Genomic DNA, 20,851 nt, shown 5'->3' with positions numbered 1-20,851 from the left:
GGCAGAAACAAAAAGCCACATACTGTATGATTTCATTTATATGAGATATCCGGAATAGGCAAGTCCATAAAGACAGAAAGTAGAAGTAGGTGAGTGATTGCCAAGGCCCAGGGGTTTGGGAGGAACTGACTAGTGACTGCTAGTTGGTTCAGGATTTCTTACTGGGGTGATGAAAGTCTCGTATACATTGATTGTGCTGCTGGTTTCACAGTTCTGCGAATATACTGAAAACCATTGAATTGTACATTCTAAGTGGGTCAATTGAGGATATGTGAAATATACCTCAAAAGAGGTATGAAAAATATGCATGCAATATCTTTGAAAAACAACTTTATAGAAAGTGGTGTGCTGGTAAATGTTTAACAATTGGCTCTCCCAGTGTCATTCTGAGAATTACACCACCATATAGGTGGTTGATATTTTCATTTATATTGGAAATAAGAGTGAAACATTGGAGATGTATGTCAGAACTTCATTTGTTCATCAGTGATGTAAGCAAATCCTTTGCTGAATTAGATGATAATTTTTGGATGCCAGAGGAATTTTTTTATGTTTGCAGTATTACCAGTGTAACAGCTATAGACATGACACTTTGAAGTTTAATCTGCATTATTAACATTTTCTCCATATTGTCTTAAGTACAGACAATCAGCAAAACAGTAAATCATAGCCTGATTTGTAGCATTTGGCAATTCGTGGGGTAAATACTCTCACCATGGCTGATTGCTGGCTACTAACATAATCTCACTTACTGTGCATTTGGGAAGAGATGTGCAGTAATACACTATTATATGGTATTTCTGCCATACCAATACCACAGAAGAAGAATATGGAAAAATAAATAGGAGAATTAGAGTTTGGGGTATTTTTTACCTTAGTTTTTAATATAGTATATTTAATTATAAGTTTCTATAATTTAATTTTTAATAATGACTATGTTTAACAACCTGCTTAAAGAATTTCTGAAAAATGTAATAGCTGATTCTTAACAGGCTGGTGTGAGCCAGCTCTGACCCACAAGAGAATTAACACCTGAATGAGGAGGCGCTGAATGTTGAAGACTAGTTTACAAGATAGACTTGGCCTGTTGAGATAGGCTGGAGACATGTAACCTTTAATTAATGAAGCTTTGAAAAAAGAAATCAAGGAAAAATGCAAGTACAAGAGATATTAAGCAGGGTATTAATTTGAAATTATTTATTGAGTTGCTAATATATTCAACACGCTGTAATGGGTCTAGTAATATACAAAGGTAGTTACAGATGTAATTTCTGCCTTTGGGGAGTGAATATCCTAGTTGCTGCACTAGACATGCAAACAAACCAACTATTGTGAGGAATATATTATGATAAAGTACAGATATGTTCCAAGGACTAGAGAGGAGAAAAGACGGAGTGAAGAGGTGCTATTTGAGTTGGGACTTAATGGATGAGGAGGAATTTACTAGGTGGAAATGAGGAGAATTTAAAGCGAAGAATATAACATTAAAAAGCGGGAGAATGTGGAATAGATCATGGATGGACTACTCATAAAACTCAGATGCTAAAATCCTGTTATGTAACTGGCATGTCCTGCTTCATCAGCCTGAGTTACAAACACAGTCATATTATTTTTATTTTCCTAATTCCTGTTTCCTAATTGCCTAATTAACTTTCTAACCAAAATTTGCTAATTATATTTTCCTAATTTTCCTGGTTGTGCTTATGAATCTCTATCTATCCTTATTGAGTGGAAGTGCATCATCTGTCCCTAGGATCTAGAGACTGTCATACAGAGTGAAGTATGTCAGAAAGAGAAAAACAAATATCGTATATTAATGCATGTATGTGGAACCTAAAAAAATGGTACAGATGAACCCGTTTAAAGGGCAGAAGTTGAGACACAGATGTAGAGAACAAACGTATGGACACCGGGGGGGAAAGACGCGGGGGTGTGGGGATGGTGGTGTGCTGAATTGGGCGATTGGGATTGACATGTATACACTGATGTGTATAAAATTGATGACTAATAAGAACCTGCTGTATTAAAAAAAAAAGATGAAAGAAGGATAAATTTTAAAGAAACAAACAAAATTAATAGTAAAGGAACCTATTTAAAGCTGCATTTGGGCTTCCCTGGTGGCGCAGTTGTTGAGAGTCCGCCTGCCGATGCAGGGGACACTGATTTGTGCCCCGGTCTGGGAAGATCCCACATGCAGCGGAGCGGCTGGGCCCGTGAGCCATGGCCGCTGAGCCTGCGCGTCCGGAGCCTGTGCTCCGCAAGAGAGGCCACGGCAGTGAGAGGCCCGCGTACCGCAAGAAAAAAAAAAAGCTGCATTTTGCCTCTTAAAAGTTTGTAGACATTTTCTGGACTTGACTTATCTGGTCACTAATAACGGTTATTGTATATAGAATCAAAGTCCATAAGGAATCACTTAGTTGGAGAACATTCAGACATAAACAAGCATAACATAAAAGGAGAGGCTATATCATGCACCTTAGAAATATTAGAACAGCAAGAACTTAGTTATGAACTATTCTTACACAGTGGACATAAGTAAAATAATAATACGAATTTTATCCAATAAAAATTTTCTTATTGTGGAACTTGGAGAATAAATTTTACATATAGGTTGACCCATACCAGGACTTAGAAAGAATGCATCTGTAACTGCATTGTGCTTTTGCTCTGGGTTCATGTTGTAGAATCACTTGTAAGCCCCGTTTCACGAGGTGTGCACTGTTAACTCATAGTTTAGCTGTGAGGCTTGCAGTCTTTAGGAACCTCGTTCTCTTCACCTTAAAGTCAGAGTTGTCAGAGTCCTCTAGAATATTCTCAGGAATTTATGAAATGAAGGAAGTTTCCTTACTTCAGATGCCTATAAAGGTATCCCTGGAGCCTAGTTTTCAGCCCTTCATGTAGTCCTCATCCTTGTGAGTTCCCCTGCTCCAGTCTAAGCTGGAGTAGGTCTCCACAGGTCTCTATCCCACCCTGCATTTTCTAGCTCTACTTGGAGACAGCAAGACCTTAAAACTATAATGGTGCTGGTGTATTTCAGTTCTCTAATGCCGCCTGAGGCTTGGGGAAACCAGGTGTTTGCAAAATCACATTACCTGTCCAGAAATACGCCTTATTTTCTGCAGGCATTAAATTCGCTTCCACTTTTCAGTCAGGGACCTCCACTTACCTTATTAAGTAATCAACCAATCTGTATTCACCATTATAGTGATCTCTCTTGAGTAGCATATTGGAAGAAACTCATCTCCACAGTAGTATTATTGATTTTACATCTTATAAACATCCCAAATATTTATTCTCAGGAGTTGTTCATTTGTATTTTAATGCACTTTTTTACCTGAGCGTGTGTTGGTTTCCTAATTAAAATACTATTCCTCATATAGTACAAATATTTTAATAACATTTTTAGGGGATCCTGCATTTTACAATTTCATTTCTTTCCCATGAAAAGATTTTGTTCTCTTTCTGTTTTCCACATTCAGGACTGAGAAACATCTTCTACCTGCTTTACAAAATCTTATATTATCAACATTATGTACTGTCTGATATCATGCTTTGAGAAGGGCACGTCACCTCCATGGTACCATTCCCAGTAATTCATAACCTCAATTTAATCATGTGGAAAAATCAGGCAAACTTAAATGGAAGAACCTTCTATGAAATAACCGACCAGTGTTCTTCAAAATCTTATAAGTAATTCACTTTCCACTAAATAAGCTGTCAAAAGCCCACATGAATTTGACAAAGATAGAAAACATCTGAAAAATGTGACTTTAGAAAGATGTTTCATTAAAACAATGAAGTGATTAAAATGTTACCTGCCACTTTGCCTAAAATAAGAGTGTACAAACAGTTTTATAACACATTTTCATCACTTCTCTCAACAGGTGATTCAGCTAATCTAACCTGCAGAGCTTTCTTTGGGTACAGTGGAGATGTCAGTCCTTTAATATACTGGATGAAAGGAGAGAAGTTTATTGAAGATCTGGATGAAAATCGAGTTTGGGAAAGTGACATTAGGTAAAGTAATTTTTGTCTTTTAACTTGTACAATCAAGATTAACTTTTGTCCTCTTAGTGAATAGAAAGTGAACTAAAAGAAAAGAAGGGGTTTGGGGGAGTGTTTTACTATTATAATAAAAATATTGCAACATTTAGTGGCAAAGAGGCAAAATAGTCTTGAGAGTGTGACTATGAAATTGTCAAACAGGAGTGCCATTTGCAAAGAATTTAAGAGAATTAAAAAGGAGTTTTTCACTAAGGAATAAACTGAGTGTGAGAGAGATCAAAATAGCATCAAATATGGAAAATGTCTGAGATCAGATGATACAGCCACTATGTAGAACAGTATGGGGGTTCCTTAAAAAAACTGCAAATAGAACTACCATATGACCCAGCAATCCCACTACTGGGCATATACCCTGAGAAAACCATAATTCAAAAAGAGTCATGTACCACAATGTTCACTGCAGCTCTATTTACAATAGCCAGGACATGGAAGTAACCTAAGTGTCCATCGACAGATGAGTGGATAAAGAAGATGTGGCACATATATACAATGGAATATTACTCAGCCATAAAAAGAAACAAAATTGAGTTATTTGTAGTGAGGTGGATGGACCTAGAGTCTGTCCTACAGAGCGAAGTAATTCAGAAAGAGAAAAACAAATACTGTATGCTAACACATATATATGGAATCTAAAAAAAAAAAAAAAAAAACAAAGGTTCTGAAGAACCTAGGGGCAGGACAGGAATAAAGACACAGACATAGAGAATGGACTTGAGGACACGGGGAGTGGGGAGGGTAAGCTGGGACGAAGTGAGAGAGTGGCATGGACATATATACACTACCAAATGTAAAATAGCTAGCTAGTGGGAAGCAGCCATATAGCACAGGGAGATCAGCTTGGTGTTTTGTGACCACCTAGACGGGTGGGATAGGGAGGGTGGGAGGGAGACGCAAGAGGAAGGGGATATGGGGATATATGTATATGTATAGCTGATTCACTTTATTATAAAGCAGAAACTAACACATCATTCATTGTAAAGCAATTATACTCCAATAAAGATGTTTAAAAAAAACATGGAAAATGTGATATTATGCCTTCGGTTTATAAGAGCTCTTTTTCTTAATTTTTGAGAGAAGATATTAACAGGTTTCTAGGATTCAACCAAACACAATCTTTCTAACATCCTTTTATATGTTTTTACATATTTTAGGCATCATGTTGACTATAAAGCACTTGATAGGAATGATAAAGGATACAAAAAATGTTTTTATCACCTTTTTTAGTCTGACTTTAAGGTCTAAACATTAATATAGTGGGAATAATAGTGAATAATTAAAATACAATCGATTTTGAGGGCATCATGCTTAAGCCTCTTCCTTCTTTTTTAAAAAAAATAATTAATGTATTTGTTCATTTACTTTTAAGTATTGAGGTATTCAATTATGACCCAAAGTAGGCTTATACACAGATACTCATTTTTAATCATAATGTAAATTGGCAAATATATTAATAAATAAGCTATAAGTGAATCAAAATACTGATCAATTGTAAACATTCTCCCATCTAAAGATCGCCTCTTCTGGGTATATATGAGCATTTTAACTAAATTCTTCTTCTTAAATGTGAGGAGTTTTAAAACTTGATGAAAGATATAAGAGAAAAAGATTTTCGATAGAAAATAAAAACCTATAGAACTGTCATATAAGATTATTTCTACTGGAATTTTCTTCCTGGCAACAAATACACAAGAATATTGCACTGCAGTTGGGTTCTGAAATGCCCAGATGAGTAATTCTCCAGTATGTACTAAAATGTTCCTCTGCCATTTCTCATGTTCAGAACTTCACTATTATCTCATACCCATACACTCTGAAATGCTAAGGTTAAAGAAGGATAATAAACCTCCTAACTTTTCCCCTCTCTCCTGTTGTGGGTGCTCAGGGAATGTTCTAGAAAGGTATTTTTCTTTAATTCTGCATTAGGAAGTATTGTGCAGAGATGAGTTACCAAGCAGGTGGGAGGGTAGAGGTGGAAACTTTGTGAGCAAGGAAAGGGAGGCTTACTTTGAAGTTTTCCATTTGTTCTAAAAAGATTGCTAAAATCCTTGACACTGAGATTAGTGAGCGTTTACCATTAATTTTAAATGTCAGAATTAAACACTTCATCAAACATTTAGTCTACAGTTTTGTAATTTCATGTTTCTTTTAAAATAGGAATTGATTTGCACCATTAAAAAAAAATAGGCTAGAGGTTTCAATTGAAATGTCAAAATAGCTCAGAAATTTTCTATTCTTCCTTTTATTTTTTTAAATTAACCTGGTAGATAATTAGTCCTCCAGCGAAGACATTAGAATTTCTTATCTCACCCTTACATCATATTTCTTCTTAAAGGGAAAGCAATTTGTAAACTTTTCTTCAAGGTCTCTCTCACCTCTTTATTATGATAGTGTGATTGTCCTGCTAAGAGAGATAATTAACTGCAACTTAATTAGCATCTACAAAGACAAGCTTCCTTATTAGAAGTGAAGAAGAAAAGGGCATGATATAATTTAATTAAGATAGCATTAATCCATGACCAAATTTGAAGCACAGATGCTGTAGGTTTTTTCACATCAGATTCAGATTCATCTAAATGTTTTTCTTTTTCATGTATGTGTATGTTTGTGTGGGGTTTTTTGTTTCGTTTTGCTTTATATTTTAGAATCCTCAAGGAGCATCTTGGGGAACAGGAAGTTTCCATCTCATTAATTGTGGACTCTGTAGAAGAAGGTGACTTGGGAAATTACTCCTGTTATGTTGAAAATGGAAATGGACGTCGGCATGCCAGTGTTCTCCTTCACAAACGGGGTGAGTGTAACCTTCTAAGCTTGAGTGGTTGACTTAACCTTTAATGGAAGGGAAGTAATTGGGAAGCAAAAAGTTCTTTAATTGTTTTTACGTAAATTTATTCTAAATAAAATAATTACATTAGCATTAGGGCCATCAAAACATGTAACACAGCAGATAGGTGACTAGCTCATACACTAGAGTCAGACTCAGATTCCTTGCTTTGTTTTTTTGTTGGTTTGTTTGTTTTGGCCGGGCCTCATGGTATGCGGGATCTTAGTTCTTGAACCAGGGATCAAACCCACCAGGGATTGAACCCATTCCCCCTGCAGTGGAAGCGGGGAGTCTTCACCACTGGACCACCAGGGAAGTCCCCCTTGCTCTGTTTTAATACCAACTGTATAACCTTAGGAATGATATCTAACTTCCTTAAGCTTCAGTTTTCTGATAATATGGAATGGGGAAATAATAATATCAACTCTTCAGTGTGTTTTAAGGATGAAAGAAGACAGTAAATGTGAAGAGCTTGGCATGGAGCCTGTACACAGGAAGTATTTAGTTAGATGCTACTCTTTATTATTAGATATAGGCAAACCAATTAAAAATAACCAGGACAGTTTTAAGTCAAAGATTGTGCTCCTTATTGGAAGGTTGTTCCTTGAGTGTAAGAATTATGTCCAATGGATTCCCCATTGTAGTTGTTTTTGACTTTTTTTCTGCCTTGGATAAGTTTCACATGTGTAATATCCTCCCATGATTAATAATAATTCGCTAGTGAATTATTTGTCAATTATTATTCATGAATAGCAATTCACTAAATCTGATTCCACGGCAACCCCAACACCTTACACACAGGGATAAAATATATATAAATAGATATTGAATTGTTTGAAATTATAGACGATTGTAAAATTTGAGCCATGCCTTTTAGTTGGTGAAAATTTTCATGTACATCGCAGAGAAAAATATATTTTTTCTACATTATGCTAAGTGAAAACTTTCTGGATGTTCTCTTACTCAGCACATTCACAGTGATTTTAATTTCAAAGCACATGTTTAATCCTAAACTCTTTGAGGTTGGAAAAGAAAGAGAATGCCGAAGACTGTTCCCCTCACTTTAGTGGACAATAGATTCTCTTTGAATAATGTTACTGAAAGCTATTAAAACAGACACTTCTGTTGTCAAGGTGACTATAATATTAAAATACTTTACTTTTGGGGGGATGTTAACAGGGAAAAGGTAAGCAGCAGTTAGTAAGCAACATGATTGTTTGTTTCTCTAGCTTAACACATATATTCAGTCAATGAAGGGATTTAGAGTAGAAATATTATACATATAAAAGGACAGAAATAGCTTCTCACGGTTGGAAGCAATTTAAATGTGTAATTGAACTACTCCATAACATCTTCCTCAGTGATCGGTCAGCTTATACTGGATCACATTCCTCCTCAAGGAAGCCAATTGTATCTTTGGAAAAACATAACTATTACAAAGCATTCCTATTTCACTGTCTGTCTACTCCTTGACCCCACTTTCAATCTCTCTTCCCCAAAATAGCCCTTCAAAAGTTTGAGGACCGTCACCATAATCCTTCTGGGCCTTCATTTCCCTAGATTCAACTTCTTTAGTTCCTTTTATTCATTCTTCTTTTATGTGGATAAAATACTTGCACCATTCTGGTTACTCTCTTGAGCAACGTATATTTCTTTTTAGGACAAAGTAGGAGTGACAGTTACAGTACAGAAGCTGGGTTGTTTCCAAGAAGGATACAATTATTAAAGCTCTCTTCTAGCAGCCAGGCACACAGCCAGGAAGGGGCACACAGCCCCACGCTATTTTTAGCATGTGTGGCCTAAGGTTAAGTTGCCCATAGCTACAGAAGCTTCCAGTACTACAAAAATAAATGACTGAGGAATCAAGGAAATTGTTTGAAAAAACTTTTCCAATACTGTCTAATTCCCCAAACATGAAGAAGAAAGTAGTGGACAATGCTAGAGCACTCTTGAATACTTAGATCTTCCACAGTGTTTTTCAAAGATGTATTTATGCCAACAGCATTTTATTCTTAATAAAATAAAAGCAGTAAGAAGCCAAAAAGAGTTCTTCAAGGTCATGTTCTCCAAAAGTCCCTCTTAAAGTTAGTGTTCACCTTCCTTTTAAGGGAGCTGCAGCAAATAAGTCATCAATTCACAATGACAGCAGTGTGGAATGGTCTACCCCAACCATCTACGGGGAAAAACAAAGGACTCTAGTTAACAGATGGCATAACTGCAAGTTCCCCAGCCCTGAAAGGTTCAGAAGGTCAAGACACAGCACATGTGAGCTGATAGTTTGAGTCTTTGATCATAGGGTCCCTGAAAGAGTTAAATTGCTGTCATGCTAGCAATTATGTAATGACCAGATGTGTTACTGTATTGCTTGAGGGGCTTCCCTGGTGGCGCAGCGGTTAAGAATCCACCTGCCAATGCAGGGGACACGGGTTTGAGACCTGGTCCAGGAAGATCCCACATGCCGCGGAGTAACTAAGCCCATTCACCACAACTACTGAGCTGCTGAGCCTGCGCTCTGGAGCCCGCAAGCCACAACTACTGAGCCCCCATGCCACAACTACTGAGCCCCCGTGCCACAACTACTGAAGCCCGCACGCCTAGAGCCTGTGCTCTGCAACAAGAGAAGCCACTGCAATGAGAAGCCCGCGCACCGCAACGAAGAGTAGCCCCCACTCACTTCAGCTAGAGAAAGCCCGCGTGCAGCAACGAAGACCCAACGCAGCCAAAAATAAAATAAATAAATTTTTAAAAAAAGAAAAGGAAAATCCTTGCTTGGGAATATTCAGAGTTGTTGATTCCTGCAGCCAGGGAAGGTACTTGGACAGTTAGGATCATGTCACATGCTATACAGAGAACTAGGTTATACAGTGAAACAGAGACAAAGGGCCATGGGGCCATATTAGTGTATGACTACCCTGCCTCTTATTCCTCACTCTAGTCCCTGGCCTGACAAGCTTGAGGGTTAGATCCTTGTTCCAAAAAGAACCAAAGCAAAGAGTAGAGCAACATTCACTACTGTGCTATTTCTTGTCTCCACCATTGCCTATTGAATTGAATTCCATATATGTCTCTGAATCTTTTACCCAGATGTCTTTGCTTAGATTCCTAATTGCTGCTACCCGATTCGACCACACATCAAACACTGACCTTCAGTTTCCCTCCAAAACCCCGCCCTTTTATTTTCCTTTCATTTTTATGTTTTCCATTTCTCTAACACAAACAATTCTCCAGATGGGTACTCAGCAGCACTGTGCTCTGGCCTCTGGGCTAGCCCCTCTTGCACCGATCAGGCAGTCCTAAATTTCTTACTCATCCGCTGAGTTTTTCATCCATACTCTAATTCTGGATGACCTCACAGCGTGGACATGTTTACTGTCTGGAGCAAAGTAGTTTAATGTTTAAGGGTTTGGACTCTGGAGCAAGGCTGTCTGTATGAAACCTACTCTCTGCTTACTAGCTATGCTATCTTGGACAAATCCCTTATTCTCTGTGAGCCTCAAATTCCTCTTGTGTAAAAGGGGAATAATAATAGTACCTTCCATATAGAGTAGCTATGAGGATTTAATAAATGAATATATATCAATATGTATCACAATGTCTGACACATATTTATCACCTAGTAAATGTTAGCAGCTATTACATGATTTTTCTACTCCAACTACATGATGTTCTGGCTAATTTAGGATGCAGCAATAATGTGTTCCATTAAAAACTCCCTGAAATCTAATTTATCATTCATTAAAATGGTCAGCTGCAGCTCCAGCAATTTTGTTCCGTTGATTCTGTATTTTTCTTTATAACAGATTTACTTTAGTTTGAATGTGCTGTCCGAAAGGAGATCTTCATTTATTTATTCATGCATTTAATGATAATTGTTAAGAACCTACTATGTGTCTGGCACTCATAAAATTAAATGAACAGGAAATAAGAACCAATATAATTTGAAATGCCATCATCTGCTTTTTAAATTACATTGATATTAAGCACTTCTAATGTATTGATAGAATTGTGCTTCTAGGGAATGTTTGGCTTTGAAGCTGTCACATTAAGGGAATGTTCATTAACAGTCCTGTTGTGAATGGTTATGTTTAGATATATCGATTACAGTATTATGGCACTTCATTCATCACGAAGTAGTTTGGGGACTGGCAAAGTATCTACCTCAGAGACTAGCACTAGTTAATAATGATAAATATCTGGTTTTTCTCTATTCCCCCTCAAACCCATTTTAATTGTTGCATGTGCAGTCTCTCTCTCTCCCTCCCTCCCTCTCTCCCTCCAAAGAGTGTAATCAATGGGAATTAGACTTGCTCTATAAACTCCCTAGTCCTCGGAATATCTTTAGTAATGTAATTAACATGTACATTATTTAGGACGCATTGTTTTAAAGCCAGATGAATTTAGACCCAGTGGAGTCCTTATCCCTTCTTATAATGAATCATTTTTGTACTCTGTGCCCCTATCCTTGTTGGTATTTACCTAGTGCATTTATTTGCTGAGAGATACAGTAAGACTATAGAACTGTTTAAAGCTCTCTCGGGGCTCATCCTTTGACATCTTCGACCATTGATTTCAGAATATGGAAAAGCCAAACTTTGCCCAGACATCAAAACCTCCTACATCTCTTTATGGCTGCATCTCCCTACAAAGACCATGACCCATTAAAAATTGAGTAGACATCCACAGAAGAGTCACTTTTACTGAGTCGTTACTGTGGGGGAGGAAAAATCATTTTCCCTCTACCTTTCTAGGTTCTTGGCTGAGACACACCGTGTAATAAAAGATAGATTAACAGGAGAAAAACAAACATAAATTTAATAGCATATATTCCTCCTGTATACGTGGGAGAACCCAGGAAAGCTGAGTAACTCCCTGAAGTGGCCCAAGCCAGCACCTTAATTACCATCTCCAGCTAAAGACAAAACAAGGTGTTGGGGAGCAGGGAGGTGGCCAGGAAAAGCACAGTAACCATGGGCATGGTTGTTCTGCAGATTTAATTCTCTGCCTTCTCCACTGATGAGTTTCTGGAGATTCAGAGTCATCCTCTCCCTGGTACAGCAAGGGAAACACCCTTACAAATGAGGATTTCTTTTATAAATGTAAATATCTCTTACAAAGAGTAACTTCTACTCGGTTTTTAGAGCTTCTCCTGTGTCTGCTGTCTCCTAAAAATAATCAGCCTTAAATAATGTTTATATCAAAGAGGCATATTTTCGGAGGGTATATTCTGTCCCTCTTCTTTGCTTGTGCAATGCCAAAATATTAAAGAACTTTAGTTATGTTGCTGCAGCATCTCCAAATCAGAGCCATCAGGTTTAACAAATTCTCTCTTTGGATAAGATCTGACATTTTGAAGTCAAAGTTTTATTCTATCCTGTAACATTTTTCTTGCTTCTCTGCTCCTCAGTTATGTAAGACATTTAATCTGACCTCAATTCTTTTTTTTTTCTTGGCAACTAACACCAAAACAAATAAACAAATAAAACCCACGTTGGAGGCTATTATGGATGCCAAGAGCACAAATTGTCTGGTACTAGTGATTTTGTACCTTTGAGTTTCTTGATATGGACATTGCAACAAGATTATTTGACTGCCACCAAAATTACAGGCATGAAAACTAAACTTTTGAGCTATTTCCTCAGGTATAGAATATATGATTTAAGTGAGGTTAACTCCAAGTTATTTTTGCCTCAACAGTGGAATATCTTTTCAAAGGTCTGTTGATCCCAGTTTTTCTTGATCAGCTACAGCATGGATATTTGTAACGTAGCATAGTTTTGCCTTTCAGTCCTTTTGGTTATTGTTTTCCTAAGTGTGAATTGGAATATCCAAGCAGCATCTTTGTTAGGAAAGAAAAGGACCACTCTTAGCTGATGATTAGCTTATTTCTCAATTAATAAGTAACAAGGGAATGATCCAGGACCACACCCATATTGAGAGCCGAGAATGATAAGCCCTTCAGTTTTTATCATTCCTGTTAACCATGTGGGCCAGAGCTCTTAGTATTTAATTTATATATGGGCATAGTCATTGGAAGTCCTTTATTTTGTTTGTTTTCCTAACTAAATGTTAAATTCTTAATAAAGATCTTTAACTTGTACTTCTCTCTTATATCTTTAACTTGTACATCATCACATAAATGTGATGTACGGGATGGTTAAAGTTCAGTAAGGAATCTCCAGATTGAACTTTTAAATGCCCCCGAGGCGAGGAAGGCAAGCCAAACACTCGCCATCATGCTTGCCTGTAATACCTGTAGCTTTGGGTGAATTCCTCACTTTCTGAGGTCCCCCAAATATCCTGAGGTTCCTGCACCTGCCAGGAAGTGACCTGCCTTACTCCCCTGGTAAGGCTGCCGGGAACCCTGTAAGCAAGGTGCCAGGCTGTTTTTCCAAAGGGCCTTATTGGCTCCATAAAGTCAACCTTAGTTCCTTAAAGCTGTCTGGTCATATCTGAGTCTATGCATGTCTCTCTCAAATAAGACATTCCAGTGAAAACCTTGGTAATATAACAAATTTCCAATTGTGTCCTGTTCCAAGGAGAACAGATTCTTATTGAACTTATGTAAATATAACTAGAATGCCCTGAAAATAAGAGTATTCACCATGAGTTTCTGAATTCTGGAGGGATCAGGTAGGGAGAAAAATATAAATGTTTCAATTCTGCTTATAAAGATATAACTTACCAAATTGCTGTTAAGTCATAGTGTAAGATTAAAGGTTTTCTTATATCTGAAAAACAAAGATTAAAAATGTAGTTATAGTTCAGACAAAAAAGTCAAAATTATAATCATATTCATCAATTTATTCAGTCCCATGTGATTAATTCTTGTTGCTCTTATCTTTTGTTAGCAGTTTTGTGAAGCCATCAGTTTTTTGATTAGAGTTCTATAATTTCTTACCCAATTCAGTGGTATCATCTGAAAGTTATCAGAAGGATACATTGTCAAAAAGTCCTTTCTATGGATCTTCTTGAAGATGAAGTTTTTGTTTTGTTTGCAAAAGCATCAGAGTAAAACAATAATTGTCAATAAATGACAAAAGTCTTAAAATGGCATGGTTAAAGATCTGATTCACTGTAGTGCAATTGAAAAGGAAATTTGATTATTTCTGTGACATAAAGTTTTAAGATAATAACTAGAATTATGGCTAATAACGTTGTACCAGGAAATATCTGAATTTTATGAATTTTATATAATTTCTAGAACATTTATATTAATAACATTTACCCAAATAATATAACCTAAGAACATTTATCATCACTTATTTGACAATGCTTCCCATATCATTTAGCATACCCAATAAGCCTAATTAGTTTAATATCTCTCTTTTATAAGGAGAGAAAGCAAATATTTTGAGGTATTCCAGGGGCCTTTTGGAAAACCCCCAAATTATTTCCAGGTCAATAAGACTTCATCAGAATTTTACTTGTGGGAAGTTTGTCAAAAATATCAAAAAATTTTAAAACACTTGTCAAATAGGATCCTAGGTCACTATGAAACAATACTTAGTTATTCACTTAATCAGAATGACAGAGACTTCACAGGCAAATACAGAAAGTTAAATAGTTGTAAAACAACTTAGCTCTTATAATATTTGAAGAGACTCGGGTTTCTTTCCTAAATAGTCAGAGACCTGATAAAGATAAAACATAGAATTTTTGTTTTTCTAGACAGATGCCATTAATGATAAAGAAAATATTTGTTTACAATTGCTTATTAAGAGCAGACCAATGATCTAAAAAAAAACCTTTGTGCTTTTAACAGAAAGCAAAACCAAATTCTAATTTTGTACAAGTGTACCTTTGATACTGAAATTTATTCACATAATTAAATTTATCCCCATCTTAGCCAGCTTGATCACACATAAAATTTCTTTCCCAAGATCCCTTTTTCACAAAACTTCTACAACTTTCTATGGCCACTTTAATTTGCCCCTTTTTCTCTTTCCCAGTTTGAAATAATCAGCTCTAGGACAAAAATCACTTTTATTTCTCTCAACAAAAATGCACCTCCATTATCTCATGCCTTTTCTTACCCAAAAATACATTTTACTTCCCTTGCATACAGAATTGTTTCCCTTATTATCTCTAGTATCCTTAATCACATGTAATAATTAGAAACCTTAATTTCTAGCGAAAACAAAGAAATAATTGTGAACTACATTAGCATTTTGTGGTGTGGAAAATTTATAAATACACTTTTTTAAAAATTTCAGCTCTTTTAATTTTTTATTGAAGTATAGTTGATTTACAATATTGTGCCTATAAATACCTTTTATAATTTCTAGAAATATATGCCCTTTTAAATAGTGCAATCTTTCAATGTGGCACAAGACATGGTTACTAAAAGACTGAAATTCATCTTTAGTTTCTCCGCAATAGGAAGTCAAAAGTAGATAAGACTATGTCCAATAATTAATGTTTTATTATTTTATCTTATTTGGAAATGATCTAGATATTTAATGAATTTCCATCATTTAATTTGATCTAGCAAAACCCTAAGGGTGTTAAGTTACCAGAAAGATTTGGGGAACTATTTAAGTAAACAATCATCGTTTTAGAAAGTTCACCTGAAAACTCTTATCTCATTTACATCTATTTAATACATTTGTTTTTAATAATCGCACTTAGATTACCCCTGAAGATTTTATGAGACATTAAAGCAGTTAACCATCTTAAGTTATTTTTCTTGTTGACAAATTTTGTAGCAGAGATAACATGAACTTATTTGACTTTTAGTAAACCTAGGTAGAATAAAAGTATTGTACTGAATGCTGATAACTCTAAAGGTACACCTGTTTTAATTAAACCAGTAAGTTTAAATTTGCTTTTATTGACTAAAGATTAATCATAGATCACATGAAGTTAAAAAACATTTGCGTTAGTTCCTGTGACATTTAGAAATAATTTATGTAAGCATTTACTTTAAGCTGAGTAAATAGAGCTCTTTTACAAATTAATTATGGCATGACCATCTAGAGATCTAAAAATAACCCTATCTGTAATGTACACACCAGAGAGAATATTCCCACTGGTCCTAAAGGCAAGCTGGGTCTACCTCACCACACCCTTGCCCACGATCTTTGCAGATATCTCTGGTGATAGCTCTATTCTGGGAACAGGTCCTTTATTTAAATTATTTTAGGCAACTAAGACAGATGTAAAAAGAAAAACTTCCTGAATTTCTATTTCTTAAAAATAACCAGACTAGGGCCTCCCTGGTGGCGCAGTGGTTGGGAGTCCGCCTGCCGATGCAGGGGACACGGGTTCGTGCCCCGTTCTGGGAGGATCCCGCGTGCCGCGGGGCGGCTGGGCCCGTGAGCCGTGGCCGCTGACTGCACGTCCGGAGCCTGTGCTCCGCAACGGGAGAGACCACAGCAGGGAGAGGCCCGCGTACCGGAAAAAATAAAAAATAACCAGACTAAGTTGATCCTCATACCAAAGAGACACATTTTGGGGTGGCAAAATTTGCTTCCCTACACCACTCTTGGAAAGTCAACCCAAAGTTCCTAGAGCAGTGCTTTACCATCTTCTGTTGTGGTTGTTATCGCAATCTTTACAGTACACAGAAATCACCTAGGAAGTTTGTTAAAAAGTGATTCAAAATCACTCATCTGGGACTTCCCTTGTTGTCCAGCGGTTAAGATTCTGCACTTCCACTGCAGCGGGCATGGGTTCGATCCCTGGTTGGGGAAGTAAGATCCCACATGTCGCGTGGTGCAGCAAAAAAATCATTAGTTTGAGGTGAACTCCAGATTTGAATTTCAAACAAGTTTCTTGATGCTGCTGGTCTGTGGACCACAGTTGGCATACCAAGGTCTTTGCCTAGGCAATAGGTACTCTAATAAACTTGGTAGAATCTAACAGGTGAAAAGCAACTAGCTCTCTTGAGTTCACTGTTGCCATCACAGAGGAATGAAATAGGGGTATAGCCAGTCACTGGGACTAATTCTAACTAATTGCCTCATTCTTTTTATGTGGTCAACACCTTTGAATCTGTTTGAACGTTTGTACATTGCCCTCACATCTAGTCTTAATGAGGTTACTTGCCTCATGTATTCAATGAAATTGTGCTTTATAGAACACATTTGCTACTCAGAGAGATGTCTGAAAGAGCACTGTCTTCAAGTATTAAATAATTAACCTCTTAAATGAAGAGGGCCTTCATTGTTGGACACAGTTCCTCCATATCCCTTTTTAAAAAGGAAATCCACTTAGGGATGTCTCAACAACCTATATATGGATATATACATATATTTCAATCTATGCAAATAGGCTGTATACAGTGTTCAGCCTGTGCAAATAGCAGTTCCCAAGGAGGAACAAGATATATGATGGGCAGTAAGTACTGCTAATTTCCTGGGTTTTGTTTGTTTGTTTGTTTGTTTGTTTTGGTTTTTTTGCGGTACGCGGGCCTCTCACAGTTGTGGCCTCTCCCGTTGCGGAGCACAGGCTCCGGACACGCAGGCTCAGCGGCCATGGCTCACGGGCCCAGCCGCTGCGCGGCATGTGGGATCTTCCCGGACTGGGGCACGAACCCGTGTCCCCTGCATCGGCAGGCGGACTCTCAACCACTGCACCACCAGGGAAGCCCTAATTTCCTGTTTTAAACACTTGTATTCAGCTAAATTTCAATTATGTGTAGTAAGGAAGGGCAGACAGTGTGAAGATTGAACCTCCACATATTATTGGTCAATGATATGATCGCAAAACAGGCAAAGAAAAAAATAACACAGTAACAGAACCTGGATAAACAGTTTCTTTGTGTTCAGAAGTTCAAATCATTTTTTACAGGCGTCTTTCTAGCATCTAAAGAGGTTATAAAAACACAAGTAAACCTACAGTGAGAGCAGAGGGAATTCACTGGAACTCAGATCTTTGTCTTGGAAAGTAACACACAGGCACTTTAGAAAATAATAATTCAGTTTAAGATATTTGCAAGAAGCCTACAGATATCATTGAGCACGCACATAGCACAATTCCACATATGTGATCAGAGATCACAAGCAGAATAGCATATCCATGGCCACTACCCACCAACACACCATTCACTTTTACTTCTCAGAACTACCTTAATATTCTCATTATTTCTGGGTCAGGACAACCTATTGACTGACAATTCTTCATATCCTGCTCAAAGTCTCACTTCACTGCTGGTTAAAGATGATTCATATAATGCTGTTGTATGAGAAAGCAATAAATCATTCCCATTCACTAAAGATGAATTAAGTTCCAGCTCTGGGCAAGGCAGTGGGTTAGTTGTCCTCAGTAGTTGAGTCACTGCTGCCAGCGGGATGTCTATCACCGTCCTGGGGCATGAAAGCAACATTGTTGGGGAGAGGAAGATGGCTGTGCATTTTTATGGCTGTGAATTCCTGCACTCGGTTGAGAAATGGCACAACTGGGTCAAAAATGCAAGGTATAACTTTTAATAAGCAGTTCCCTGTATATCGAACTTTGACCACCAGGTCAGTAAAGTGAGAAGTTAGACGTGACACATAAAAAAATGCTAACTACTCTCTCAGGTCATATAGTAGGAAAAAACGTGTTGATTTCCAATAAATTTCCATGGTAACTTGTATTAGATTTTAGTGCTGAGAATTACATTTGCCATCTGTAAGAAATATGTTAGCTATTAGTCTCTATTTTTAGGGCACATATACTATTTTTAGCATGTGTTCTATGAAGGATGATATATCTGGAGGTAGATTTCTCTAAATTAAAGATGGACATTTAAATGCTATTAAAATAGATTTTGTTTGTACTTCACAAAAAGAAATCCAGTGGTATATTTAAGAAAGCACAAAAAGGTCATTTTAAAGGTCACCCAGGAATCATTACCATGAATTAGAATTTGATATGAATGAGGATTGACTGAAAAATTGTGAACAGGGATGAAGAAATGGACAGTTACTTGAGAGTGTTTGTATTTGACTCTTCACTTGTGTGTGACCTAAAGCAAGTCTCTTTATGTCATTGTTCTTCATTTTTATCATTTGTTAACTAATTGTCCTTAAGCCACAGTGCAGTAATCTTGTAAGACCATATTAAACTCCGGGTGACTAATAGTATCTATTAGCCCATTCATCAGATTTTATAGGTTCTCAGAGTTTTGAGTCATTGTACCTCATTTTGCAAATCTTGAAAGTGAAATGAAAGAGTTGTTCTTCCCAGGAATTTTCTTATAGTTTTAAGTGTTTGTAAAGTTGACTCAGATCTTTAGATAAGTTCCTGTAACTGCAGAATAGAAATTATAATTCCTTAAGGTATGCTATGGCAGATCAAAGTACTGACTGGTAATGGTTACCAAATTCATGGAAACTAAAATGGAAGAGGCCATTATCAAAAGCTAAAGAATGATACTTAAATTGCCTGACTTAGATCAGTTTGGAATTCTAATTCTAGTATGAAATATAAAGTGAATATAACTTGAAAACTCATTTATACTACTTCACCATTTCAAGGTAATGACTCACAACTGCTTGGGTGCATTTCTAATTCTCTCCAAGTGAACAAATGCATCTATATTATTTAACTATATCACTATCGAAAGTAGCTAAAAGGAATACATTAAAGATGTCACAACAGAATTCCGTATTGGCCATCATCTTGTGCAGATTAATGTCAGTGGCAACTCAGTAGTCCCGTAAAAGTTGATAATATTAAATAATATATTTTCAACTTGCCACGTGGCATGTGGGATCTTAGATCCCTGACCAGGGATCAAACCCGCACCCCCTACAGTAAAAGCACGGAGTCTTAACCACTGGTCTGCCAGGAAAGTCTGTCAACTTTTAACTGTTCTCAGACCAGTTTAGCTTCCTTGTCTGTAAAACAATGCAATTAGACTAAATGAAATTTGAAATCCATATTTTCTCTAAAGTGGGATTATGATTTTTTTAAAATATTTATTTATTTTTGGCTGTGTTGGGTCTTCGTTTCTGTGCGAGGGATTTCTCTAGTTGCAGCAGGCGGGGGCCACTCTTCATCGCAGCGTGCGGGCCTCTCACTATCGTGGCCTCTCTTGTTACGGAGCACAGGCTCCAGGCGCACAGGCTCAGTAGTTGTGGCTCACGGGCCTAGTTGCTCCGTGGCAAGTGGGATCCTCCCAGACCAGGGCTTGGACCCGTGTCCCCTGCATTGGCAGGCAGATTCTCAACCACTGCGCCACCAGGGAAGCCCCGGGATTATGTTTTAACCTGCTTTTTCAGGGAATGTTTGTAAACTGTTGCAAAAAAACATGGTTATTATTTATATAGAGAAAAACTCCCTATTGGTGTTAAATAATTCCTGCTAGACTTGCCTGGCTGAACTAGGCATCTATAAATGATGATTGGGTAAACAGACAGGTGAATGAAAAATTAATTAGGCTAAAGAGTTTGCCATAAGGGCTCTTAGCAAAACACAGATTATAAACCACCTTGGATAACTCTATTCCAAACTGTCCAGAGTAAAAGGCAAAATATAAGCTATTTTGAAGTGTTAGCATGTAAAACTATAGGTCACTTGCCCCTGTTAAGTTCAATTGAAACCTAATACACTAGAAAGAGATGCATTTAAAAAAATTTTAACTGAAGTAGTAATAGTGGTTATCTCAGGGCAGTCTGATTCCATGTGACCTTTAATTTCTTTTTCTTATTGTTATATGATTTTCAAAATTTTTACAGTAAACATATTTTATAGAGTCAGGAAAAAAGGTGAGAAAAAATAAATGTATTTTGATACAGTCTGAAGAATTTTAAAATTCTTACAGGAAACCTACCATTAATCTGTTTGCTATAAAATCAAGTTATTTCCACATTTTAAAAGTATGTTAAAATATGTTTCCTTGGGCTTCCCTGGTGGTGCAGTGATTGAGAGTCCGCCTGCCGATGCAGGGGACACGGGTTCGTGCCCCGGTCCGGGAAGATCCCACATGCCGCGGAGCGGCTGGGCCTGTGAGCCATGGCCGCTGAGCCTGCGCGTCCG

The 20,851-nt window shown here is 37.2% G+C and overlaps 1 protein-coding gene across 1 annotated transcript in view; it reads left to right on the top strand.

The window, feature by feature from the left end:
- IL1RAPL1 (interleukin 1 receptor accessory protein like 1) overlaps nucleotides 1-20,851 on the top strand; it is a 1,336,730-nt gene that overhangs the window by 1,281,394 nt on the left and 34,485 nt on the right. The window contains exons 7-8 of the mRNA XM_067722926.1: nucleotides 3,885-4,017; nucleotides 6,708-6,853. Coding sequence (XP_067579027.1) covers nucleotides 3,885-4,017; nucleotides 6,708-6,853 — 279 coding nt within the window. The remainder of the gene's footprint in view (nucleotides 1-3,884; nucleotides 4,018-6,707; nucleotides 6,854-20,851) is intronic.

The sequence above is a fragment of the Pseudorca crassidens genome, chromosome X (genome assembly GCF_039906515.1).
Source record: "Pseudorca crassidens isolate mPseCra1 chromosome X, mPseCra1.hap1, whole genome shotgun sequence".
NCBI classification, from domain to species: Eukaryota; Metazoa; Chordata; class Mammalia; order Artiodactyla; family Delphinidae; genus Pseudorca; species Pseudorca crassidens.
The sequence above is the reverse complement of the archived record's forward strand: the minus strand, read 5'-3'. Positions and strand labels throughout refer to the sequence as shown.